The sequence below is a fragment of the Rousettus aegyptiacus genome, unplaced genomic scaffold (genome assembly GCF_014176215.1).
Source record: "Rousettus aegyptiacus isolate mRouAeg1 unplaced genomic scaffold, mRouAeg1.p scaffold_m13_p_3, whole genome shotgun sequence".
NCBI lineage: Eukaryota > Metazoa > Chordata > Mammalia > Chiroptera > Pteropodidae > Rousettus > Rousettus aegyptiacus.
Genome location: NW_023416306.1, coordinates 32,989 through 58,256, shown reverse-complemented (window position 1 = coordinate 58,256; position 25,268 = coordinate 32,989). Strand labels below are relative to the sequence as shown.

The window sequence follows — 25,268 nt, the reverse complement described above, 5'->3', positions numbered from 1 at the left end:
AGCGCTCGGCACGAGGGAGCTCTTGGGTGGGCCAGCCCAGCCCGTCGAGGATGCAGAGGCCCCCGGAGGCCCTGCCCAGCCGGGCGAGTCCCGGAGCCGCTGGCCGCACCAGGGGTCCCGGGCACTCCAGGCCCTGGCGTCTCTGGGTGTCCTGCGCCGCAGGGGACAGGACAGGCATGCCGTGTGCGTGTTGCGTGTGCGCGCCCATCCCCGTGGCCTCGGGAGACCTGCCACTTTCCACACCCAGCGCCTAGAGCACATGCTGGAGTCCACAGGCTCGGGCCTCACGCTTCCCTGCCCAGCAGGGCCGGAGGCAGACTGACCAGGCCAGGCCGGGGCCTTCTCTGGCGGGGAGCTGCAGACACCCCCGCGAGGCGGGGTCGAAGCTGATGGTTCAGGGCGGGGCTCGGGATAATGGCCAAGGAGGCCGGGGCGGACCTGCGTGCACCGTACACCCAGGACTTCCCAGGTCGGCCCCGGGTGGGACAGAGTTGGGACATACGGCAGTGGACGTAGGCCAGACCGGCTTTGCGAGTGTGTGGGGAGGGCTCAGACTGTTGCCCACACCCAGAATCTAAGCTGGGGCCCCTGGCAGGCCAGGGCAGTCGGCTGCAGTGAAGAAATGCTCAGGCAGGAGCAGATGAGATGTAAGCCACGCCCCAGAGGCGGCACAGGCGGGACCCACAGACACCCACGAGCGAGCAGCCGGGGCTGATGACAGAGCCCTTCCCGACAGCTGAGCAGAGTGGGCCTTGAGCCGCGTCCTGGGCAGGACCCGTGCAAGGCCCTGGTCATCTCATTTCCCACATGATCACTCTGCTGTCTCCTCGTTCGTGGGAGACTTTGAAAGGACAGAACTTTGTGTGATTTTTCATGTTTCATATTTGCGTGCTCACGTGTGGCTTTATGAATGTGGCACATGCATATTCACATGTGCATGCATGTGCTGAGTGTACACAGGGCTTTGTTCATGCTGGTGTGTGTGCGCTACATGTGTACAGGGCTTTGTTCATGTTGGTGTGTGTGTGCGCTGTGCACAGGGCTTTGTTCATGCTGGTGTGTGCGCGCTACATGTGTACAGGGCTTTGTTCATGCTGATGCGTGTGCGCGCTGTGCACAGGGCTTTGTTCATGCTGGTGTGTGTGTGCACTGTGCATGAGGCTTTGTTCATGCTGGTGTGTGTGTGCGCTGTGCACAGGGCTTTGTTCATGCTGGTGCGTGTGTGCGCTGTGCACAGGGCTTTGTTCATGCTGGTGTGTGTGCGCTACATGTGTACAGGGCTTTGTTCATGCTGATGCGTGTGCGCGCTGTGCACAGGGCTTTGTTCATGCTGGTGTGTGTGTGCACTGTGCATGAGGCTTTGTTCATGCTGGTGTGTGTGTGCGCTGTGCACAGGGCTTTGTTCATGCTGGTGCGTGTGTGCGCTGTGCATGAGGTTTTGTTCATGCTGGTGCGTGTGTGTACTGTGTATACACAGGGCTGTGTGTGCATGCCGGTGTGTATACATGTGTGCATGTGTGCGTGGCATGCACCTGACTACTGCTTCTGGGGCTGGCCCCCTTGTTGCCTCAACAATGTGTGCTGCAGTGTAGGCTTGAAGGGGAATCACATTCACACCCACTGTGAACAGTGTCTGCCTGTCTCTACGTCTATCCGTCTGTCCAGTCTGTGTCCCAAGCATCTGCGTGTCATTGGGAGTGGGGTCCTTAGGGCAAGGCAGGGTGTCTGTGGAGGGGCCTGTCTGGCTGGTGAGTCAGCAGAGGTGATGCTGGGCCGAGGGAGGGCAAGGCGGACTGGGCTCCAGAGAAGGGTGGGGTGACGGTGGAGGCCGGCGAGGGGGCCGCGTTGTGGAGGGGCTGACGGCCGGGCTGGTTGAGAAAGGCCTGGGATTCGGGCTCAACGAGGAGCTTGACGTTGTTCTACAGACAAGGGGACAGGTCTTGAGTCAGAGTGACAGTGTCAGGCCACACGTTCACTCCGCTGGCCTCTGAGGGTCGATGGGGCAGCCTGAGCCCAGCACCCCCGCTCCACCCGCTCGCCTCCCCGCAGGGTGGGTGGCGGGCCGGGCGGGCCCTGCACCCTCTGTAACCTGTGATGCTTCCTTTCCAGTCGCCGGGTTCACTATAAGGACGTGCACAGGTTGCTGCGCGGTATTGCGCCGCCCGCTGGCTTAGGGAGGAACTGCCCTCGTAGGGTGGCCTACAAGGTGTGCCCCTTCGGAGCCTCGTCCATGCTCTTCCCGCCCGACGTGTGGCCACGGCACCCACCCTGCCTGGTGTGGGCATGACTGGCACCCCTCCCCTCCCACCCTGCCCCCCAGACTCTGCCCCCCCCACCCCGTGATCCCTTGACCCCTCCACCTGGCTGGGGACAGACAGCCTGTGACGCAGAGCACACAAAACGTCTGGCTGGGCTGTGAGCTGCACAGCCGGCTGCTGGGCGGGGCCGGCTCTGCTCCCCGCTCTTGAGGGTGGGCGGATGGCCCGCGAGACTGGAGGCCGAGGGCCAAGAGGGGGGGATGTGGGCACAGGCAGACCAGGAACGGCCCCAGGCCTCTGGTCCAGAGGAGCCTCCCGCTCCCCCTCCTGTCGGACCTGACTGTGTCTGGAACCCCAGGCCGGTCCCATAGCAGGTGTCCCACGGGCAGAAGTGAGGCTTCAGGCCTGGTGGCCTGTCTGCCCTGGGAAGATGTAGTCATCAGCCCCAGACACATCCCTGAATCTGGAGCTCGAGCCCGTGCGTCGGTCCCAGCCCCGCCCTGTCGCACTGTCAGGAGGGGCCAGAGTGGCCCCTGGGCTAACTCAGACGCACACCGAGAGTTTGGGGAACGCGCTGTCCCCTCAGGCCGGCCGCCCCGGCCCCGCGAAGCGGCGGCTTCTCATCCGGCGTTGTCTGCGGTTCCTGCAGTGTAAAGTCAGACGCTGGCAGCTCCAGGCCACCCGACGCAGCCCCTCCCCCTCCACGGCCAGCAGCCCGGCGTCACCCGCCGCGCCCTGTGCTCAGGCGGGGGCACAGAGGGACCCGTGTGGAGCAGAGACCCCTCGTCCACTGCGGGACTCCGGGCATCGACTCCAAGGCGATTAACGGGGCCCTTTCTCTTGTCTGCTTCTCCTCCGCCCCCGCACTCCCCTCCGTGGACCCCTCTCTGCCACGGCCCCCGGCCCGGCCTCCAGCGGGCGCATCAGTTACAGTGACATGTTTGAGATGCTGAAGCACATGTCCCCGCCCCTGGGGCTGGGGAAGAAGTGCCCGGCTCGAGTTGCCTACAAGGTAACCCCCGCCCTGCCCACGGCCGTGCGCTGGGCCTGTCCGTCCGTCTGTCTGCCGCGCTGCTGTCTCACTGTTTCTCTCTCTTCTCTGCCCTAGCCGTCTCTGCTTTCTTGCCAGCCAGAGGGCCCAGACACTGTGACAGGGCCCCTCGTGTCCCCAGGCTGCCCCTGAGCCTCCGAGGGGCTCAGCAGGACGGTTCTCGTCCCCTGCCCTCCCTAGAGACTAGGCAGACCAGCGTCCCCGACAGACCGTTTTTGTTCTGGGCTCAGTGCCACCCTGCACCCCTTTGTCCTTAGCTCTCAGGGCTGACCCTGGGGGAACAGGGCCTGGGAGCAGCTGAGAACCGCCCCCAGCCCCAGGAAGGACCAGCCACCTCCAGGGCCTCGCAGGGCCCAGTGGGGAGGACGCCCTGTGGCATGGAGAATGCAGGAGGGGAGTCACATGAAGGGCCATCTGAGGGCACCCCCAGGCGCCCTCTGGACGAACAGTCACACCCCAGCCCTCAGCCCGTTCTCCCTGCCCCTGCACCCGCGGTCACCCCTTTGTATTCTCCAGCACCCACCCACCGAGAGCCCCCCCTCCGCCCACAGCCCCCGTGGCCTCAGCCAAGACCGCCAGCTCCAGCCCTGCACTGGCCCGCTGTGTCTGGAGCCGCCCTGCCGCCCCTCCCTCCCGGAGAGGCTCCCACCAGAGCCTCCGTCTCTCTGTCCTGTCCACGCTGTCTGTCTCTGTGCTCTGGTCGCTGGGACCCGTGTCTGTCAGCTGGCTCGGCATAGCCTTGGGAGCCACACGCAGATGTCTCCGGTGTCCTCCTCAGCCCTCCCCTGCCTGGCATGAGTGTCGTGTCTGCCTGGAGGCCCTGCATGCAAGGCCCTATCCTTGTCCCCAAGGAGGAGAGCTCTGTCTGCACTGACACCCAGCCAGGGTGGGCAGCAGGCCCAGACGGAGCACCCTGGGAAGCCTCTCCCCGGCCGTGCTGACCAGCTCCGAGGCTCTGGGTGGGCACAGAGAGGCCGAGGCGGCCTCAGGGCAGGTGGCAGCGGCTCGGCGAGCCTGCAGGGTCCGGGAGACACACAGAGTGCTGTGGCCGAGAGGGCCCAGGCCCAGGCCGACTCCTGTCCGTCTGTCCTGGCCCGGCCCCTGAGATGCCAAGCCCTCTGGGTGACAGTGCCCCGGACAGAGCTCCCTCTCTTGGAAGTCACCTGCTTTGCTGCTCCTTCACGGGTCCCTGACTCCCCAGCGCCCCCGAAGAGGGGCCCCCTGTCCCCCCACACACACCGCCATCAGTGCCGGTTGCTGTTCTTCCTGGTGCACATCACACAGGTGGCGCGTAAGGTCCTGGGCCCACGACTGGATGAGCTCGGCGGGGCTTTGCCAGCATTCGGGGGACAGTCTGGGTTCTTGTTTCTAGTCACCCTCCTCCAAAAGGCTGAGGATTAAATTTGGGGACAGAATGCTGGGGGTAGGGCTAGAGGCAGAGTACCTCCCCTGACAAGGGACGAGGGACTGTCCCATGACAGACCGCAGGCTGGCAGAGGATAGGCAGCCCCAGGGCGGGGCCCGTGCCCCATCTCTAGCTCCTGTTCTGTGGAAGGGGATGAGAGGCTGTGGGGAAAGGACAGGTGGATCTTGGCGCCCCTCTGCGCTCAGGACGCGCCAGACACCCGAGACACCACCCCCTGCAACGGGTGAGTCTGTGGCGCCTCCAGCTCCAGGCAGCTGCTGCCTGTGCCCAGAGGAGCCTGTACAGACACAGCTGTTCCGTCCTTGGGGACAGAAAAGAGGAGAGGGGACCTTTCACTGGGCGGGACACAGGAGCAAAGCTGCAGACACTACCCCGGCCGGCCCAAAGCCCTCCCCAACAGCCCCATGCTGCTGGCCGAGCTCAGGCCCTGTGCGGCCCCACCTCTCCCGGGTCTGTCCAGCGGGAGCTGGTGTCTGAGGGGCCCTCGGCCTCCTGCGGGATGCAAGGGCTTCTTCCTGGGCCCTGGCTGGATGGTGAGAGGCACTGAGCTGCCGGTGGAGGAGCTGAGTCTGGGCAGAGCTGTGGGGACAGGGGCTACCCTCCTGTCCGGGCTGCCCCAGGCACCTCAGGCCCAGACCTCTCCCTTCTCAGCCAAGGCTGTGCCCTCGCTCCAGCTACGGGCCATGGGCAGGGGTCCTCTGGCTGCGGAGCTGCCCGACCTCTCAGAGGGTCGGGCGCCTGGCCGCCCAGGGGCACCATCTTTGCCTGGACATCGCTTTTCTGCAGCCAGAAAGAATCCTCAGCCCGCGCGAGGTGGGGGCGGACGGGCGAATGCTGGCAAAACTCCCTCTGCCCACCCGGTTTTGTCCCCGGCACTCACAGGGGTCCCCTGCAGGAAGCCCAGCCCAGCCCCCCAGGGCCTTGAGCATTGCGTGGCTGGGTGGCGGGGGACCAGGTGGGCGTGGCTCTGACCTGCCCCTTGTCCCCAGCGCCTGGTCCGCATGAACATGCCCATCTCCAGCGAGGACATGACCGTCCACTTCACGTCCACACTGATGGCCCTCATCCGGACCGCGCTAGAGATCAAGCTGGCTCCAGGTGAGCTTGGTGGCCTCGGTGGGAGGGTGCCGGCCTACACTGGGAGCCACCCCCAGGCGAGGCCTGCGTGGAGGGGCCTGAGTCGGCTGTCCATGTGCCTGTGCTGGACGCCGACCTTGTCCCTGATGGCCGTTCTGTATGTCAGCACTGCATGCTCCCCCGTCACCTGACGGAGCGGAGTGTCGTGAAGGTGAACGGCTTGTCCGGGGGAGCCGGAGCCGTTGCGTGTTGGAGTTGGGACGCAGCTGGCACAACCTCACACGGGCCGCACCACCTTGGGCGAAGCATCCGCCGGCCTCGTCCCCTCCTCCTGACCCTCCCTGGGCCTGCCGACAGGGCCTCGGAGCCAGTGCCAGACCAGGGAGAGAACGATCTTGCAGCATGTCCTCCCCACTGCCACACTCATGTGAGGAGAGCCTCCCTTCAGAGAGAAAGCTAGGGTCCTTGGGCTAGGCCAGCTCTGTGAGGCACGGCGAGCCAGCCTGCCCTGCACGCCGGGCTCTTCCCCACCTGCCCTGCTCCCTCTGCTGGAGCGTAAATGTGCTGGCATCTCTCCCATCTCTAGAGCATTCTCTGCCCCTGCTCTGACTTCCTTCGTGGCACCGAGCTCCTGGTCAGCCGGGTGTGAGCTGTCACTCGGGGCCGCTGCGCAGCACTTGGCTGGCATGCTCTGCCCGAGCCCCCAGGGGTCCCCGTTCGCAGCCCTGGTCTTATGGATGGATCCGCAGCCCTTGTCGGTTCCAGTTGCCTTCTCTCTGAAGCCCTTTCATTTCTCTTCCTCTGGTTTCTCATCTGTCCCAGGCTCTGAGCACCATCTTTGCCACCTGCCCTGCTCCCATGGGGTTAAATATCACGAATGACAGTTTCGTGGTTCTAGCCCAGGCCTCTGGGCCTGTGTGCCCACAGGAGGCTTATGCCCAACGCTGTCCAAAGTTCTCTTGCCCAAACCGGAGCTTCAGAGAGCCCCCTTAGCCCTCCCGCCCCATCAGGGGGGCTGTTCTTCCAGGGGCTCTAGACAAAACCCCTGGAGTCGTTTTTATCTCCTTTCTCCTCTCACCCTGTTTCTGAGCCACATCTCTTACCACCACTTCTGACGCCTCCGTCGCCACACCGCCGGAGCGCGGACGCTTCCCTCCACTGTCCCGCCGCCGCCCCGGCCAGGCCTCTCTGCCGGCTCCTGCCGGGGTGGCCGCAGGAGCCCCTTCGCCCTCACAGACTCCCTTCAGCACAGCGGCCAGAACGACCACGTTCACAGTCACCAGTGAAATTACTAAATCTCTAGCCAGACTGATCAAGACAAAAAGATTAAAGACAACCAGCATTAGCAATGAAAGCGTAAACATCAACACAGATCCTGCCAACATTAAACAGGTAACAAAGACAGTTAATGAACAACTTTGTGTCAAAAACTTCAATAATTTAAATGAAATGGAAAAATTCCTTGACACAAAGTACTAGGCGCATTCAGGAATAGGTAACCTGGAAAAAATAGCTATCCTGAGTGGTACTAAATCCATTAAAGAAATTAAGTTTATAGTTCAGAACCCCCCAGCAAGGAGAACCCCTGCCCAGCGGGTCCCATCAGTAAAGTCAGCGAAGCACTCTTAGAGGAAATGGTGCCATTCCCTATAGACGCTTCCAGAAAATGGAAGGAGAGGGTATTTCTGAGATAGACGAGGCCAGCATTATTACTGTGGTACCAGAATGAGACAAACATAGTACAAGACAATTACAGACCAGCAGCGTTCATGAATACGGACACATGTATCTTCAGCACAATTCTAGCAAACGTGAGTCTAGCCACGTATGTTGTATAAAATAATAAATGATGACAAAAGTAGGGTTTATCTCAGGAATGTGAGGTTGGTTCAAGTTTAAAAGTCAATCAGTACAGTTTAGCATACCTAAAAAGGAAAACTATATCATCATCTCAATATATGCAAAAAAAGCATTTGACAAAATTCAATATCCATACATGTTTTTAAAAATTATCTACATACGAAGGTGGTTCCATAGTGTAGTGGTTAACACATCTGCTTTACATGCAGAAGGTCCTGGGTTCACGGCCCAGTGGAGCCACAGTCCATGGTCTATGGCCACGCCACCCTGAACAAGCCTGATGTCTGATCTCAAAAGCTAAGCAGAGTCGGGCCTGGTTAGTACTTGGATGGGAGACCACCTAGGAAGACCAGGTGCTGCAGGCATAAAAGTAATAAGTAAATAAAAATAAATTATCTACATAAGCTAGAAGCTAAAGGAAACTTCTTCGGTCTGATAAAGGATAGCTACGAAAACCCTATAAGACCTTAAGATCAAGAACAAGACAAAGTCGTCCGCTGTCACCTTTCTCATTCGACATCATACTTGAGGCCTTGCCATTGTGATAAGTCAAGAAAAATAGGAGAACCAGTTGGAAAGAAGTAAAACTGCCTCTATTCACAGTTGACTATTATCTGCAGAAAATCACAGAAAGTCTAATAAAAAATTAAAAAATGGAGGCATCCACAAGCCAAGGATTCATAGGAACCCCCAGGAACTAACAAGTAGCAAGGAAGGGGACGTCGTCACCCCTTGCTGGAGGGAGCACAGCCCTACCGACACCTTGATTTCGAGCTTCTGGCCTCCAGAATTGAGGTAATAAATTCCTGCTGTTTTAAGCCATGAAAGAGTTTCTAGAACTAATACATAAGTATATCAAGGTTTCAGGATACAAGGTCAGTATACAAAAAAGTGAATGTGTTTCTACATATTAGCAAGTAACAGCTGAAATGGGGAAAAGTTCCATAAAAGTCACACTGAAAACATGAACTACTTCTGTATTGCCGGAAACACTAAATATGTGTGTGATGTTAGTATGCAACAGATTGTAAAACAATGACTAAAGGAATCAGAAAAGACCTAAATAAATCAAGCAGTGTATCATGTTCATGCATGAGGAGACTCGTCGTTATGATGTCAATTTGTCACATGTTGATCAACAGAATCAGAGTCAGAATTCTAGTAAGCTGTTCTAAATTCTAAAATGTACATAGAAAAGCAAAGGAACTTGAGTAACAAACAATTTTGAAGAAAGAACCGAGTTGGACAACCGACCCTACCTGAATTAAAGACTTTCTGTAAAGCTCCATGGATCAAGGCATGTGGCATTGGTGACAGGCTGGAGACATAATCACAATAGAGACTTCAGAAGGGGACTCACACTTACTTAGCCAGCTGGTCTCCAGTGATGTCACAGAGGCAGTCAGTGGAGGAGAGGCCATCTCTTCAACAGGTGGTGCCAGAACTTCACACCCTTGTGTTCGCTCCCATGGTCTATCTGCCCAGGACACTGCGGCAAAGAGCCGTGACCGAGGGGCTCGAACCCAGACATGTATTCCTCACAGTCTGGAGGGTGGACATCCAAGACCAAGACTCCAGGAAGGTAGGGTTCCTTCTGGGGCCTGCTTTCTGGGCTTGCACACGGCCACCTTCCCACGGCACCGCCCCCCGTGGCCTTCCCGGAGTGTGTGTGGGGAGTGAGCACACTCCCGTGTAAAGATACTGAGCCTGTGGGTCAGAGCCCATGCCGAGGACTTCGCTTCACCCCGATCACCTCCTGTGGGCCCCATCTCCAAACAGTCACACTGGAGGTTGAGGCTTCAACCAATGTTTGGGATACGATTCACTCTGTAGCACATACCTTTCACCTTCTACAAAAGTTAACTTTAAGTGGATCACAGACATAAGTGTAAAATTATAAAATTTTTGGAGAAAAATCTTGGTGATTTTGTGTTAGGCAAAGATTTTTTTTTCATACACAAACAGCATGAGCATAAAAGAAAAATTGACAGATTGCACATTATCAAAATTAAAAACTTTAAAAGATACTTAAGAACATGAAAAGACAGATCAAAGACTCTGAGAAAATACCTGTGAAACACACGTCTGATAGAACGTTGGTTTCCAGACTACATAAAGGTCTCTCATGACTCAGCAGTAAGAAAATAACGGAATGAAAACAGGCACGTGATTTGAATAGATACGGCACCAAAGAAGATATGTGGAGGGCAGTAAACGTGCGAAGATAGTCAATATCAGTAAAATCGTTAAAGAAATCAAAAAAGTGGGATGAAATGAAAACATCCACACAAAAACCGATATGCAAATGTTTATGGCCCCACACTGTACACCCCACACTGTACACAAGGCGAGTGTCCCCCAGCGAGCAGGTCCACAAGCTTGGTGTGGCCACACAGTGAGGTAGGACTCAGCAGGGAACAGACAGGCCACTCACCCAGCCCAGGATGCGGGCGAATCTCAGGTGTCTCGTGCAGCATGAAGGAATTGGACCCCAAAACCAACACAATATGCGGTGCCATTCGTGTGACATTCTGGAGAAAGCACAGCAGTGACTGCCAGGGGCCAGGGGCAGGCGCGGGGCCGGCCCCGGAGGCCTTGGCGGTGGTGCCGCGTGCTGCATCTGGGTCGTGGCGGCGGGCACACGGCTGTCCGCCTCTGCCGGAATCTTCAGCACAGGGTAATTTTAAAGGGCGGGTTTATTGTATGTAAATTATAACTTAATAACCCTCATGTGAAGAGAAGATAAATCAGCATACTTTATCCTGCTGCCGCCTCCCATCTCAGCGTCTGCACTGCTTTCCTGGCTCAGTGTGACACGCCAGGCTGGTCCCTTTGTGCTTGCAAGGTCTCACACACACATGCCACCGCCTCTCGAGAGGCCTCCCTTTCCCGACCCTGGGCCACAGTCGCGGCCCTCCTGGCGTCCCTCCTCCCGCGCCGTGGACGGCCGGCCGGTGCCTCGAGGGAGGCCGCTTCTGCTTTTGTCCCCTCACCTAGAACGGCACGCGACATGTGGCGGGCGCTTGATAAATGCTTTTAGATGGAGGGACGCGCGCCTGGGGCACTACCAGGTCCCTCCCCGATGCTCGTGGCCACCCCTCCCCCACCACACAGGCGCGTGTACGCACACGTGCGATGCTCAAGTGCTCGGCTCGTGTCTCTTTCCTGACAGCCTCCTCGCGGTGTCTCCCCCTGCACCCCCTCCCAGCAGGCCGGCCTGTTCCCCAGGGGGCTGTGGGCCTGCCCTTAACGTGTCCCTGTTCCCACCCCCGCCCCGCCCCAGCCGGCACCACGCAGCACCAGTGCGACGCAGAGCTGAGGAAGGAGATCTCCTCCGTGTGGGCCAACCTTCCCCAGAAGACTCTGGATTTGCTGGTGCCACCCCATAAACGTAAGTGAGGGTGACCGAGTTCTCCTTTTGTGTCCCACCCAGAGGCGGAGCAGGGAGGCCTGGGTGAGGGTGACTGTGGTCGCCTTGGAGAGGTGAACTCGCCTCAAGTGTCTACTATACTGCTTCTGCCAGCGAGGAAACTGGCCGCGAGAGGGGGTGCACAGCAGGTGCGGGAGGAGCTGTGCGGCAAAGCTGCGGCGCCCCTCGTGCGGGCAGCTCACTTCAGGGGGACCCCACGGTCACTGACGCAAGGACTGCGAGGCGCTTCAAGACAGCCGACTGCAGCTGTCCGGAGCCCGAGGCCCCCTGGCGGCGAAGTGGGCCCAGCGCAGCTCTCGGGGGACCGTGGGTGGCGGCAACCGAGCCACCGGCCAGCGTGTCCAGGAGCCCCTGTGGCGCCCCACACACACACACCTCAGTCCGCCTCATGTTTCCCGTGGCCTCTCTGTCCCCCTTCTCCCCCAACTTCACCCTCCTGCTCTCCCCCACCCGCTCTGCACCGCAGCCGACGAGGTGACGGTGGGGAAAGTCTACGCCGCCCTGATGATCTTCGACTTCTACAAACAGAGCAAAAGCAGCAGGGACCAGACTCACCAAGCCCCGGGAGGCCTGACCCAGGTACCGGCCCCGGGATTTCCACACGGGTCCCCGTGCCGTCCGCTGTCCGACGGCCCTGGGAACACACACCGCTCCCAAGAAGGTTTGGTGCGGGAGGAAGAAGACGGGGCCCTGCAGGCCCCAGGCTCAGACCTCACGCGCCTCGGTGCGGTCCGTCAGCCCGCGCCCGGTCGTGCTGGGGAGCCCCCGAGGCGGGGTGCTCGTGTTCCGAGCCGGGAGAGGGAAGGGCTGAGAACAGCCCCGGGTGACGCCACGTTTCTGAGTGGCCGGGCGGTAGGAGGGGATCGTTGGGCAGGTGCAAGCGTTAGCCGCTCGCCCCTGACCTCAGCAGGGGCCACAGAGGCTGCGCCGACGGCCCGCGGTCATGTTCGTGCCGCCCTCGACCCTGTCTGGGGTGGTTTGGGGCCTGTCACCCTTCGAAGGCGACGCCTTCCCACACAGCCAGACCGGCGGTGGCCGTGTGGGGCTCTGTCTAGGCAGTTGCCTGGTGTGCAGCGCGCACGGGGTACGGGAGGGGGCTCCGGTCCTGAAATCTCAGGTTTTCGCCCAACCCCGGCTCCCGCAGCCTCCACCAGTCAGTCCGAGTCTACGAGGAGGTGAACTTTTTGCCATTTGTAATTGGATCCAGTCCCCAAATTTTGTAGCTGAGAAAACTGAGGCTCCACAAAGTAACAGGACTTTCAGACTCGGTTGGGAGCAGGTCCCTGCCCGCCCCTACGTGTGGGCGGCGGCGGGAACAGGCAGGTCTCCCGTCACAGGAGGGGCCCTGTGCCGCCGGTCGCCGGGGCACTCCTGCGGGGCGTCTGTGGGGCCACCCCGGCCTCAGCTCTTCCGGCTCCTGTGTCCCTTCTGCAGATGGGTCCCGTGTCCCTGTTTCACCCTCTGAAGGCCACGCTGGAGCAGACACAGCCGGCTGTGCTCCGAGGGGCCCGGGTTTTCCTTCAGCAGAAGAGCTCGACCTCTCTCAGCAATGGCGGGGCGGTGTGAGTACTCGGCGGGGTGGGGCGTGGGGGGGGCTGGGCGGGGCGGGGACTCGGGGGCGGGGCGTGCGGGCACTGGGCGGGGCAGAGTGAGTACGGGGCGGGGCGTGTGGGCACTGGGTGGGGCAGAGTGAGTAAGGGGCGGGGCGTGGACACCGGGGGCGGGGTGTGTGGGCACTGGGCGGGGCAGTATGAGTACGGGGCGGGGCAGAGTGAGTACGGGGTGGGGCGTGCGGGCACTGGGCGGGGCAGAGTAAGGGGCGGGGCGTGGACGCGGGGGCGGGGCGTGCGGGCACTGGGCAGGGCAGAGTGAGTACGGGGCGGGGCAGAGTGAGTACGGGGCGGGGCATGCGGGCACTGGGCGGGGCAGAGTAAGGGGCGGGGCGTGGACGCGGGGGCGGGGCGTGTGGGCCCTGGGCAGGGCAGAGAGAGTACGGGGCGGGGCGTGGGAGCACTCGGCAATGCAGGTTCACGGTGAGAGGGAAGCAGAACACCGAGTTCTGCACCTCGCTGCTCATGGCGGCTCCCCTAGAAGCAGTCCTGCAGGGGGAGGCCCCAGGTCCCATCTCAGTCATGGGATCGGCCCTGTGCCCAGCTCCACCAGATGTTCATTTTGGGTACACCCAAAAGCTAGTCCAGCTCTGCTGCCAGTGGTTTCTGAGCTGAACTCAAAAATTAATTCCCGTAGCCTTGGCACTGAAGCCAATCAATTAAGATGATTCATGATTCCAGCTGTCACCTCCCACTGCGTGAGTCTCTGTCTTTCTGACAAGGGGTCTTGGACTCAACCTCCTCACCAGGCTTTGTTGTCTACAGATTGTTAAGAAATTATTTTTCTCCATCTCAGTCCTCAGGCCTTTCTGTTAACAGTCTGCTGGTGTTCTAATCTTCCAAGCTCCTTTAAGACATATTCCTGGCCAGGCCTAGGTACCACCTGCACACAACCCCCGGAAAACCTGACCGGAGCTACGAATGCTCCTTCACAAATGCTCCCAGAGCCCCGGGAGGCCCCTCCCAGGATTCCAAATGCCGCCTTGCAGGGGGTGCTTGCAGCCCTGGGAAGATGAAGATGAAACCCCAGTGATGATTGGCCTGATCTTTAGTGTGGCCAGCCAAGGCCATCAGGCTCCACCTTAGGCCTCAGTGTGATGGGTGCCACTCAACCTGGGTGACAGAGTATACAGCAATGCTTCATTGGGCACTAGAACCAGCAGTAACTCAAGCAGATACCAGGCAGTTTTAGTGCCACTTGGTTGATATAAAGACAGATGCTGATGGGGGGAAGGGCGGGTAGGGTGCATGTGGCCAGGGAGGGCCTCCCCCAGAGGCAACAGGCATCTCGATCTGAAGGCAGAACAGTTTCCATGGCTGGGCGCCAGGTGGACCAGTGTCCTCAGCTACTATGCATGGAGCGTGCTGCACACCTGTGGTCTCCTTACCACAATGGTCCCTCCTCCCACTACGCACGTGAGTCCTGTGGAAGGCTGCAGACTTGCCAGATGTCTCCAGACCAAGAAGTGGTAGGCCCCGGTGTCCCTTGGCTGGATGGCCACGGTCCCCTGTTTGCTGGCCCACTCTGAGCCTTAGCATTGGGTTTGTGTCCCTTGCCGTGCCTCCTCCTGGAAGTGCCTGCACATGAGGGACATCCCCTGTCTGAGGCCCTTCTAGCCCAGACCAGGGGCTGGCGGAGGCTCCAGCAAGTCAGACCAGATCTTGAGTGAACATTCTGCTGCATACGGGCCCCTGAGCCAACAGCGCAATCCTCCCTTCTCTGCAGACAAACCCAAGAGAGTGGCATCAAGGAGTCTGTTTCCTGGGGCACCCAAAGGACCCAGGACATGCTCTGTGAGTCAAGGAGGCCCCTAGAGCGTGGCCACTCGACAGAGATCCCAGTGGTGCAGCCCGGAAAACCAGTGAGGGCTCCTAGGGCTGGGAGTGGGGTGGCGAGATGGGGGATGGGGGTGAGGGGATGCAGGGGGGGTGGCATAGGGGTGAAGGGATAGGGGGGAGGCGGGAATGGGGGTGAGACGGGATGGGGGGAGGCGGGAATGGGGGTGAGACGGGGTGGGGGAGAGGTGAGAGTGGGGTGGGTTTGGTGCGACGGCGGCTGCTGTACCCCAGGCTGCGGATGTCCAGACGCAGAGCATGGCCCTGAGGGGCCCTGACGGGGAGCCCCAGCCCGGGCTGGAGAGCCAGGGCCGTGCGGCCTCCATGCCCCGCCTGGCAGCAGAGACACAGGTGGGTGTCTGGGGGGTCGGGGTGTGGGAGGGTAGGGCAGGGGGCTGAGGAGACGGGGAGATGGCCGTGTCCCAGGTGTGAGCTTTGTTGGGGGAAGCCTCCCCAAGTGCGCTGCAGCCCGTCTACTCTTGGGTACCCCTGAATGTGGGGTTTGTCTCCAGATTTGTGGCCAGGACCCTGAGAGCCGCCCAGTCCTCTCGTCTCTGGGCCAGGCCTCCCCAGAACATGCACCTGCTGCCTCATGGCGCAGCCCGCCCTTCTGCCCTCAGTGTTCCCCGGGTGCCCTATCCCAGTCTTCCTCTGGACGTGGGAGGTGGTGTCCCCTTCACCCCTGCTCCTCTGGGACAGGCTGTGACCGCACAGCAAGCCTCGGGCGGGGCCGCGGCTCTGTGTGCTTCCTGGGCCGAGCCTCTTGCGTGAGGACACAGGGAGGGGTCTGCTGACCCGGGGCTGTGTCAGGGGACGCAGCTCTCACTTGCCAGGCAGGGGGGGTGGGGGCTGGGAAAGGGCTCAGACCTCCAGGGCCCGCCCCTGCTTCCTCTCTGTGCTTCTGGTTCTGTGCGTGGAGTGTGCACTGTGTTCTCATAACTCGTCGCTCTCACTCCCACTGGTGGTGGCCGCTGTCCCCTCCCAGTCCCTCACTCCCTCCTTTTTCTGCCCACTGCCCCATGATGCCCACCCGGGCACCGCTGGCCTGGGAGGGAGGACGCAAGGCAGAGGCGCCCCTGCCACACCCTGGTGGAGAGAGGGTGGGTCTCGGTGGGTGGAGCTTTCCAGGGACAGGGAAAGGCCTGGCAGTCCCAGACCGCGGGCCTCCCGCGGGGACCTTGCCGCTCTCCAAGCCCCGGGAGCACAGCCCGCCGTTTGTGGGGAGCGCGGTTCCTTCCGAGGGACTGGTTCTGCCGTCGCCGTCGTCCCCGGAGCCTCCCCGGACGCCCGCTCAGGCCGTGCGCCCGCGTGTCCCCGTGTTCCCCGCCGCAGCCGGCCCCCGGCGCCAGCCCCATGAAGCGCTCGGTGTCCACGCTGGCGCCGCAGCGCCCCCGCGCGGCCCCGCTGTGCAACGCCGCCCCGGACCGCGCCCCCGCCGGCCCGGCCGCCGCGCACCACCACCACCGCTGCCACCGCCGCAGGGACAGGAAGCAGAAGTCCCTGGAGAAGGGGCCCAGCCTGTCCGCGGACACGGATGGCGGTGCGTGAGGGCCCCTCTGGTGGCAGTGGCCCGACTGGGGGTCCCAGAGCCCTTGGGGACCCTCTCCCCTCCTGCACCTCGCGACCCGCCACCAGCCCCGACCGGGGGGCAGCGGGCCCCGCGTCCGCGGCGCAGGACCACCCACCCAGCAGCCCTTCCCCGGGCGCTCTGCTGGTCGGGGCGGAGCGTCTCCCGCCTGGCCGGCCGTGACCTCCGCTCTCCCGGTCCAGCCCCCCACAGCGCGGGGCCGGGGCCGCCCCCGGCGGAGGGGCCCGCAGGCGGCCGGCGGGAGCGCAGGCAGGAGCGCGGCCGGTCCCAGGAGCGCAGGCAGCCGTCGTCGTCGTCCTCCGAGAAGCAGCGCTTCTACTCGTGCGACCGCTTCGGGGGCCGCGAGCCCCCGCACCCCCGGCCCTCCCTCAGCAGCCACCCCACCTCGCCCACGGCCGGGCAGGAGCCAGGACCCCTGAGGCAGGTAGGTAGGTGGGCGCCTGGCGCCCCGCCCCGGCCCCGCCCCTCCGCCTGGCGCGCTGCTCAGGGCTCCTCACTCTTCCCCGCCTCTGGCGGGCTGGCCGCTGGCCTCCCTCCCCATCATTAGCCATCCCCTGACCGCCCTCCTGGGCCGCTCAGGGGCCAGCCCTCCAGTCCACCTGCCCCTCCTGCTGCCCTTGGCTGGCCCTGTCCGTGCAGCCCTGGCCTTGGGCTTCCAGTGCTCCCTCCGTGTCCTCCCAGGGTGGCGGCTCGGCAAACGGGAGCCCCTTGCTGTCAGCATCCGGTGCTAGCACCCCTGGCCGTGGCGGGCGGAGGCAGCTCCCCCAGACCCCATTGACGCCCCGGCCCAGCGTCACCTACAAGACGGCGCACTCCTCGCCTGTGCACTTCGCGGGGGCTCAGACCAGCCTCCCGGCCTTCTCCCCCGGCCGGCTGAGCCGAGGCCTTTCCGAACACAACGCCTTGCTCCAGAGAGACCCCCTCAGCCAGCCCCTGGCCCCCAGCTCTCGGACTGGCTCTGACCCTTACCTGGGGCAGCGTCTTGACGGTGAGACCACGGCCCGCACCCAGCCCGAGGACGCACTCACCTTCGAGGAGGCCGTGGCCACCAACTCCGGCCGCTCCTCCCGGACTTCCTACGTGTCCTCCCTGACTTCGCAGCCCCATCCCCCCCGCCGCGTGCCCAACGGGTACCACTGCACCCTGGGCCCGGGCCCCGGCAGCCGAGCACGTCTCAGTGCCCACCACCCCGACCGGGACCACTGGTGCTAGGGCACCGGGGCCAGCGGATGAGTTTTATCATCACGCTGGGATCCTGGGACGCTTGGGAGGGCCGGGAGGGGGGCAGCTGGGGGACGCCCCCTGCTGCCCTCTTTCACGCTGGAGGAACGTGGCTCTCTGTCCCCTTGTGTGCCCTCCCTGGGTCTCATACGGCGGTCCCCACACTGCCCAGGACCCTGAGTCCCAATCCTGTGGGATGGACCCCAGCATCTGGGGTGCAACTCGGAACCTTTGGGTGGTCCTGGGGAGCGCCCTTCATCCAGATGGGCGGCACGGAGGAGCCAGGGAGCAAGGCCTCGTAACCAAGCGTATGGTACACAGAGCAGCAGCCTCGGGACCCCAGCCTGTGGCTCCGTGCAGGCCTCATCGGCACCCACAGAAACACACGTCCAGCATCACCCTTCACGTCGTCAACAGCAGAAGATCTTCATACATTTGAACGCCTTGTTCTCCCCCAGACACTGTCAACTCTGAAAGGGACCAAATCTGGAACAGGTTCTTGCTGTTGATTTTGGTTTTTAATCACACCCTCTTCACTCTTTTGTTAATTCTATAGACTCTTGATCTCGAAAAAATAGAAAACCAGATCAACAGGGAAGGAAATGTTACCATAACTAAAAGTTCCACGACGTGGTTCGTAACACGTGCGAGAAGATGCTTGCCTGTCCAGCCCGGGCTCCCGCTGCTCTCGACCAAGTGCCTGACCGCCGAGCCCTCTCCCCCAGGCCCCTGGGGGTGGTGACCTGCGGCCCGCGTGAGCCGCAGGGGTTGGTGGGGACAATCCCAAACCTCAATCGAGTGGAAAGCTGCCATCCGCAGAGAACACAGATCACGTCCGGCGGGATGGTGTGGGTGCAGACGAACGAGCTGCTCCCGCTCCCCTCCTGCAAGTGGCAGGGCTGGCTTCCCGGGGAGCGCAGAGCGCGAGGCGTGTGCGAGGCGTGTGCGAGCCTCCCGGGCAGACTCTGCTGTCGCAGAAGTGTTTTTTCACATCAGGCAGGAGAGAGGGGAAGGCGACACTGGGCGTGTGGGTCCTGGGCCAGAGGGGGGGCCAGGCTGAAGCGAGACTGCGACTTGGAGGAAATGACTGCTGACCGTGGCCGAGGAGGGGGTGTGTGAGCCCCGTCTGACTGGCCAGAGACGTGGGACAGCAGGCGCAGAAGGCTCGGTCCAGCCTCGTGGACATGCAGAAGGGGAACGCCGTCAGGAGAAGGGCACTTAGACTGTGGATTCTGGGGCGTCCTCCGTGTCCTGAAATGCCAGATGGTCCTTTGCTGGGTCCTCAGCCTTTACCCCGTGGTTCCCCTGAAAGAAACTGGGCCTGTGATGTGTGTGTGCGTGTCTGTGTGTCACAGTGCGTGGATGCCATTAACCCACAGGGCTATGCAACAAAAGACACACGTTTACTAGAAATAAAACACAGGACCGCCACCTGTTAGGTTTCAGCATGATTGTGACCAAACCGTTTTACAGAGTTTCCTTACAAGGAGGCACAACACCGTGAAACTTTAAGATAACAAGAGTATTTAACTCTAATATGATACAATTAAACTGGAATCTCCAACTGTGCATGTGGTCTCTGTGACCTGTTGCGAAGCAGAGGATGTGTGTTTTGATACTGATGTGTTGTCTCTGGTCCCCCTTTTCTGAATGTATCCATTCTGTGCAGAACCACAGCTGCTCCCCCAGGCTTCGTTGGGTGAACTCACTTTCCAAAGCCACACAGCCCGGCTGGTCTGTCTCGGTTCTTCTAAACATTGGAATCGGTAAAAATGGTAGGGCTTGGGGAAAGACGCACTCTGTCTCGTTTTCCTGACTTGGGTTTCGTGTCTGCACTGTCTCTCCTCACCCATCACGTTTCCCCTGAAATCTCATAGTGAGTTGCCAAATTCAAAATGCATCAACCAGTTGTCTGCACTGGAACCAGTCAAGCAGTGACTGTAGTTTGAACAAGTTACGTGTGCATGTAAAATATATACACACATACATATATGCAAGTATGTGCATGACCATGTATATCTTCGTACTTTTTGATACAATGTATTCATTTGTTAATTTTTAATTATATTTGATATAAATCAAAGGTTTGTCGCAAAACTTTATATTTAAGAACAGTGTTAAAAAATAACAAAAAAGAAGTCCCAACCACCCAACACAACTGGGACTCACTTTAAAAAAAAAACAAAACTCTGTGATTGACTAGTTTGCTGCTTGAGTAATATTTATCAGCTAAACTTTGGATTCTGCTATTGTTTCTACAATGACATTTTGTATGAAGCAAAGTCCTTGGATTAAAATAAAACTTAGCAAAAAAAATCTGAAAGAAAATACCACCGAGCTGCTGGATGGTGTGTGCAAGCGGACGGGGAGCCTGCAGGGGCCTGGGACACCTCCGGGAGCACATGGGAAGGGTGCCAGCGAGGAGGGCGCAGGAGGAAAGGGCACCCACGACTGGTTAGCGACGCGGCCAGACTGGGAACTGGCGTGACCGGGCGGCAGAGGCGCCGGGCCTCCCGCAGCGGGCGGCTCGCTGGGGTTCCAGTCGAACGGAGCGTGGGTCAAGGTTGGGGTCAGCAGGCTGTGATGAGGTTTGGGGTGTCTGTGTTTGGATAAATTACTTTTTAGAAATAAGAGGTAAGAGTGAGATGGGGTTAGAGGAGAGCTGGGTTTGGCATTTAAAATAGGGTAAAGGCTTAGAGGTTAAGGGTCAGCATTAAGGTTAGAAGGGTAAAGCTAGAGTTAAGAGGACTTGGGCTTAGGGTAGGGTTAGAGTTCGAGGTTAAGTTTAGGGTGAGGGGCGAGGGTCTAGGTGTGAGGGTTTGAGGTCAGGGCCAGGGTCAGGGTGAGGGTCAGGAGCAGCGAGAGAGAGAGCAGAGCAGCAGAACCGCGCGGGGAGCCTCACGCGCGTGTCCGGCCGCGGCCTCAGTGCCCAGCGAGAGCCTGGGTGGGCACAGTGGGACCCGAACCTAGCGCCCGGGCCTGGTCACCGCACACCAAGACCCGGGGCGTCCGCGAGCCCCCCTGGCCACACACCCTGGCCAGGCAGTGGCCTCGTGGCTGTACTAGGGGCCCTCATTGTGCAGCGATTTCTAACGTACACGGCACCTGCAGTAGCAGCCCTGGGTCCCCCACCCCGACACCCGGTTCCCGGTGTCTCTGCTCTACACGTCTGCCGCCGCGCTTCAGCATGTCCAGTTCCTTGCCATAAAATAAGTCCCAGCTGACACCGCAGATCAGCAACCCCTGAGACCCCCTTGGCACAGCGCCCTCCCTGGGCGGGGACCTGCCAGCTGCCAGTCAGCTCTGTGCCTGTCCCGTCCCTGCCCCCCGAGAGGGAGACCCCAGACGAGGGAGGAGAGCTAGCAGGGGGAGGAGGTCCTTGGATAATTGGTCTGCTTGTATTTTCCTTATTTTAGGGTCCATTTTATTAATGTGTAATTTTACTAGGAAATCGCCCGTTTCCTCTATGTTCCCAGTGTGATGCAATAGATTTCCCTTATTTGACTTTTAATTTCTCTTTTTAGTTGTTTTGCAGAATTGTTACAGTTAATGAAAAAATTTTAGTGGATTATAGTTGAGTAGAGTCTATACTTTACTCAGGCCCCTGCATCCAGGCTCGGCCGCAGTGCTGGCGCCTCGGTCTGTTTGGCATCTTCCAGCCGGGGCGGGCGTGCTGACGGCCGGGGGGCCGTGACTGCACTGGGCGTCGTGACAGGACATGAGGCCTGATCGAGAGTCTGTCGACGGTGTGCTGGTGACAGAGACCTGATTCCCTCGGCTGCGGGAACCGTGGGAAGTTCTGTGCACAGCAAGTTACAGGATCGGATCCCTAATTTGGAAAGACCAAGCTGGTCCAGTGTGGGGTGGACTGGATGGGACCGGTGGGGAGGCTGGGGAGAGGTGGCGCTGGCCGGGCCGAGGCAGGGGCCGTGTGGAGAGGGCCAGGGCCGTGCAGTCCAGGGAGGGGTGTGGTCCGTGCCGCCCTGAGGACAAAGCCGACAGATGCCGGTCAGCCCTTAGGGGGACTGTGGCCATTTGGGCGCTGATAGGAGAGGCGATTCTGCTGAAAGGGTGCGATCGCGAAGCTCTCGATGTGTCCGGCCCCTAGAAGGTTAGGAAAGGCCTAAGGAGGGGAGAGGGAGGGCGGGCGAGGGCTGGTCACGTGTGGGGCGGGAGCCGCCGCCACCACCCCGCTGCGCCCTCGCGGGCCCCTGACGGGGCAGTGACCCCGTGTGACAGACGAGGAGGCTGAAGTCACACTGCTGGGGGTGGGGGCAGGAGTCGGGCCAGCGCCTGCCTGGGCTCAGGCGCCCGCCACAGGGCAGCTGCCACCACACGCTCCATCCCGAGCCGCCAAGACCCCAGAGGAGGGGAACGTGGGCAGCAGCCAGACCGTGCCCTGGACTCGGGAAGAGCAGATGCAAGAAGGCCAGAGGACAGGCAGGTGCCGAAGTGGGCAAGGCATCACTATCGGGATCGGGCACTGGTTGTCGCCCTGTGAGGGGCCAGGCCACCCCGCCCGGGCCCGCCCGTCCCCATCCTCAGCTGCCGGCCCGGTCCCACCCCGGAGTCACATGGCGAGCTGCACCACTGCTCTACGTGCAGGCTCTCTTCAAACCGAATGACCAAGTTCAACCTAATGCCGCGAGGACTGCTTGGGTTACTCTGTGTGTCCAGGGTCCTGTGTGCTGGCTCTTTTGGCCCATGTAGTCCTGAGTCCTGGGCTCAGAACCATGTCAGAATCAATCTTCAACTTAAATACCTGTGAAATGGAGATAACTGTCCCTGCGTCATGTGGTAAATGGAAGCCTAGGTGAGACGAAGCGCAAGAAGGGCCTAGAACAGGGTTCATCTCACAGTGAGCTTCATGCCAGGGCTCTGAATTCTCACTGTGACGTGGAGCTTGCAAGGACACGCTCTTCTCTGCTGCGCGTCTTGGGAATGACACCAGGTGAGGGTAGCGAGGACCCAGCCCTCGCTGCTGCCGCCTCGTGCACATCCTGAGAGTCACGCCAGGGCGCAGGTCGCCAGGGAAAGCTCTTCTCTGCTGTCGCCTTATGTGCGTCTTGGGAATGACATGAGTGGAAGTCACTGGAAAACACAACTCTTTCTCCAAAGGCGTCTGAGCCAGTGAGGAGCGTGTCAGACCCGGCGCGGTGCCCCGGTCATCTGTGCCCTGGGAGCTGCACGGTGGAACTTGGAGTCCTCATGGCGACGCCTGGCATGAGCTTGGCACACCCTGACTCAACCGCCTTCTTACCTGGCTCTTACCTGTGCACGCATCATGCCGCTTCCCCTAACTTCCCCGGAGAAGTTTATGAACTAACACCGTGCTTAGAGACCCTCTGTACGTCACCACATCTGGGGACAGTACGGTGCACACCAAATACTTATTTTGCATGAAAAAGAGGCAGCCCAGGAGCAGAGCAAAAGGAACCCAGGTCAGAGAGCCAAAAGCTCGAGTGTGGAGAGGCCGCAGAGCAGCCTGGGGGAGCCAGACGGCAGCCCCCAGGGAGAGCTGGGGAGGCCGGCAGTGGTGGGGTCCTGGGCTCTGGCTTGTGGCTGGGGCTGAAGGGGCCTTGGCGACCCCACTCCAGGTGCAGCATTTGTAAGAGGGGCCGAACACCGGCTGCTCCCGCAGCTGTGCTGAGTGCACCGCCCCGCCCCCCACGCACAGCTGTGCTGAGTGGACCTGTCTGTCAGGTGCGGTAGAGTCTGTCGGCTTTGCCCTCGCACGAGGCTGGCCACTCGCACCCTGTAAGGGGGGGCGGTGCTGAAGGTGTATACGGAAGACCTGGGAAAACAGTGAAGACCCCAGACGCACAGGCCACACGCACGTCGGCGACCCCGGCCCCCGCCGCCTCCTCGCCACTGTCCGTCTCATCGACGAGGCCCAGGGTTCGTGCTCCCCCCGCGTCCTCACTCGGACGAGGCCGAGCTCCTGCTCCCGGTCAGTCTCCCCGCTCTGTCCCCTCGCTTCTCGCCCCGTCCTCTCCTGCCCGGCCGAGATGGCCGCCCGCTGCGTGTCCGCCCTCGGCCCGCTCTTCTCAGTCGCCAGGTCCGGGCTTCCCGTTTCCGCCCGGCCTCGCCCGTTGTCAATCGCGCTTCTTTCCACCGTCCTCCTGTGGGGCTCGGCGCCCCGCCGCCTTCCTCCGTCAACCTCTGGCCGTTTCTTCGCCAGCTCCACGGTGGCCCGTCCCCACCACCCTTAGGCCCGCATCATCGCCAGCCCTTCTGCCACGCTCAGCCCTTTCCACCGTCTCCGCTGCTGCCATGGCGGCCTCCCCGTCACCGCGGTGGAGCAGTTGCCATTCTCGGCCTGTCCTTTACTCTCCACTCAGGCCCTGGCCACTTGGGTCTTCTGGGGCCTGTCCTCTCCCAGGGGCTGAGCCAGGTACCTGGAGAGCCGGAGCCCTGGGACCCAGGTGGGTGTGGAAAAAGGAGGCTCATCACTGGGGGGAGGGGCGGGGGGAAGGGGTCCCTGTCATTTTGAATGACGGGATGTCCCTCTGGTAGGCCTGAGAGCCCTCTTTTTCCTTTGGGGGTTCACGGCGTTCACTCGTATTTCCTTTACAGTGTTTTCTATGAGGAATAGTGTGTCTTTGTGGTGTGAGGGGCCAGTCCATTTTTCCAATTTATGTGTTGTCTTTTTCATTTTGAGGATAGTGCAGTATTTTCCTTGCAGTTGGCTTTTGTGTTGTTTTTTAATCATTGAGATTTATTAATCATCGTTTTCTGTGTGGCTTCTCTATGAATGATATACTTGGAAAGGCCTTCCCTATCCTGATAATATAAAATTTTTTAGTTTTACCTCTAAAACTGTTCTGTTGTTTTATCTTTGGTCCAGTTGGAATTTGTGTGTGTTTCTGTGTTTTTGTGTGTGTGACGAGAGAGAGAAAGGGGGGGCGGGTAATGGAGCTCATTTTCCCATGGATGACTACCTAAGTTTTTCAATACTATTCACTGACGAGATGTCTCTTTCCCCAACTTTCTGCAGCATCGTCTTAGTGTTATACTGAAGCCATGTCTGTTTTTAGGTCGATGTCTGGCACGTGTATTATTTTTTAAGTGTCTGTGAATCCCGCACCAGTGCCATCCCAAGGCACACGTGTTTTTCACACTTGTAAGACCTTTGAGTCGGGATGCATCTAACACGTCATGAATTAATTCTCAGCGTTTTCCTTAGCGATATGTGGACTGGTGATACACCTTGCACTAGACAGTGTTCTAGACTCGATGAAATGGTCATGACGGTGGCTTTAAAACGTTTTCCTGCCTGGTGGGCCGTGTCATTCCTCGTCGCCAGTTTTTTTGTCCTCAGTGTTCTGAACACATCGAAAGGCCAGGGCACTTCTCCACGGGTGGTTCATAGCACTTTTCTAGATGATTTAAAAGCCATGTTTGTAGCCCCATTTTCCATCAAATGATGAAAAAGTTTTATCTACTTGTTTTGTTACTTGTGATAAACTTGAGAGCTCCTGGTCCACCTGCTTTTGCTGTGAACTCGCTCAATGAAAGTGGCCCCCAAACTGTGAGCTGCAGGACGGCCACAGCCCACAGCCCTCAGGCCCTGGGCCCAGCGGCGGCTCACACACCAGTCGCCGCGGGACTGTGCTCTGAACCTGGCTGCGCAGGCTGGGGCTCAGTGCTGGGCGTGACCCTCACGAAAGGGCAGTATGTCCTTGGTTTTCAGAGACTTTCCTGCGTCCACTCTTTTTAAAAAGCTAACCAGCTTAAAATAATCTTTATGCTAAAGAAGCATATTTTGGGTGACATGTCCTGCTCCCCCTCACATGGATGTTCCCCAATTTGCTTATGCATTCTTTCATTGAAGGACATCCTAATTTCTTTTAGTTTTGAGCCATTATGGAGAAAACTGCTGTGTGCAATTGCATGCTAGTTTTTATTTGT

General features: G+C 59.9%; 1 protein-coding gene and 1 pseudogene across 8 annotated transcripts in view; both read left to right on the top strand.

Annotated features, from left to right (window-relative positions):
* The window catches only part of CACNA1B (calcium voltage-gated channel subunit alpha1 B), a 147,633-nt gene extending 127,734 nt beyond the window's left edge, over nucleotides 1-19,899 (top strand). For 5 of the 8 annotated variants that reach the window (XM_036239421.1, XM_016135455.2, XM_036239417.1 and 2 more), the window contains 10 exons: nucleotides 3,174-3,270; nucleotides 5,725-5,833; nucleotides 10,956-11,063; nucleotides 11,569-11,681; nucleotides 12,537-12,664; nucleotides 14,439-14,574; nucleotides 14,783-14,899; nucleotides 15,881-16,088; nucleotides 16,319-16,560; nucleotides 16,818-19,898. In XM_036239421.1, the coding sequence (XP_036095314.1) occupies nucleotides 3,174-3,270; nucleotides 5,725-5,833; nucleotides 10,956-11,063; nucleotides 11,569-11,681; nucleotides 12,537-12,664; nucleotides 14,439-14,574; nucleotides 14,783-14,899; nucleotides 15,881-16,088; nucleotides 16,319-16,560; nucleotides 16,818-17,348 (1,789 nt within the window). In that variant the 3' untranslated portion in view covers nucleotides 17,349-19,898. Of the gene's footprint in view, nucleotides 1-3,173; nucleotides 3,271-5,724; nucleotides 5,834-10,955; nucleotides 11,064-11,568; nucleotides 11,682-12,536; nucleotides 12,665-14,438; nucleotides 14,575-14,782; nucleotides 14,900-15,880; nucleotides 16,089-16,318; nucleotides 16,561-16,817 lie in introns of all 8 variants that reach the window. The other 3 variants (XM_036239419.1, XM_036239416.1, XM_036239423.1) reach the window with 1 other exon arrangement.
* On the top strand, nucleotides 7,922-8,037 carry LOC118600819 (annotated as a pseudogene).
* Nucleotides 19,900-25,268: the final 5,369 nt, after the last annotated feature.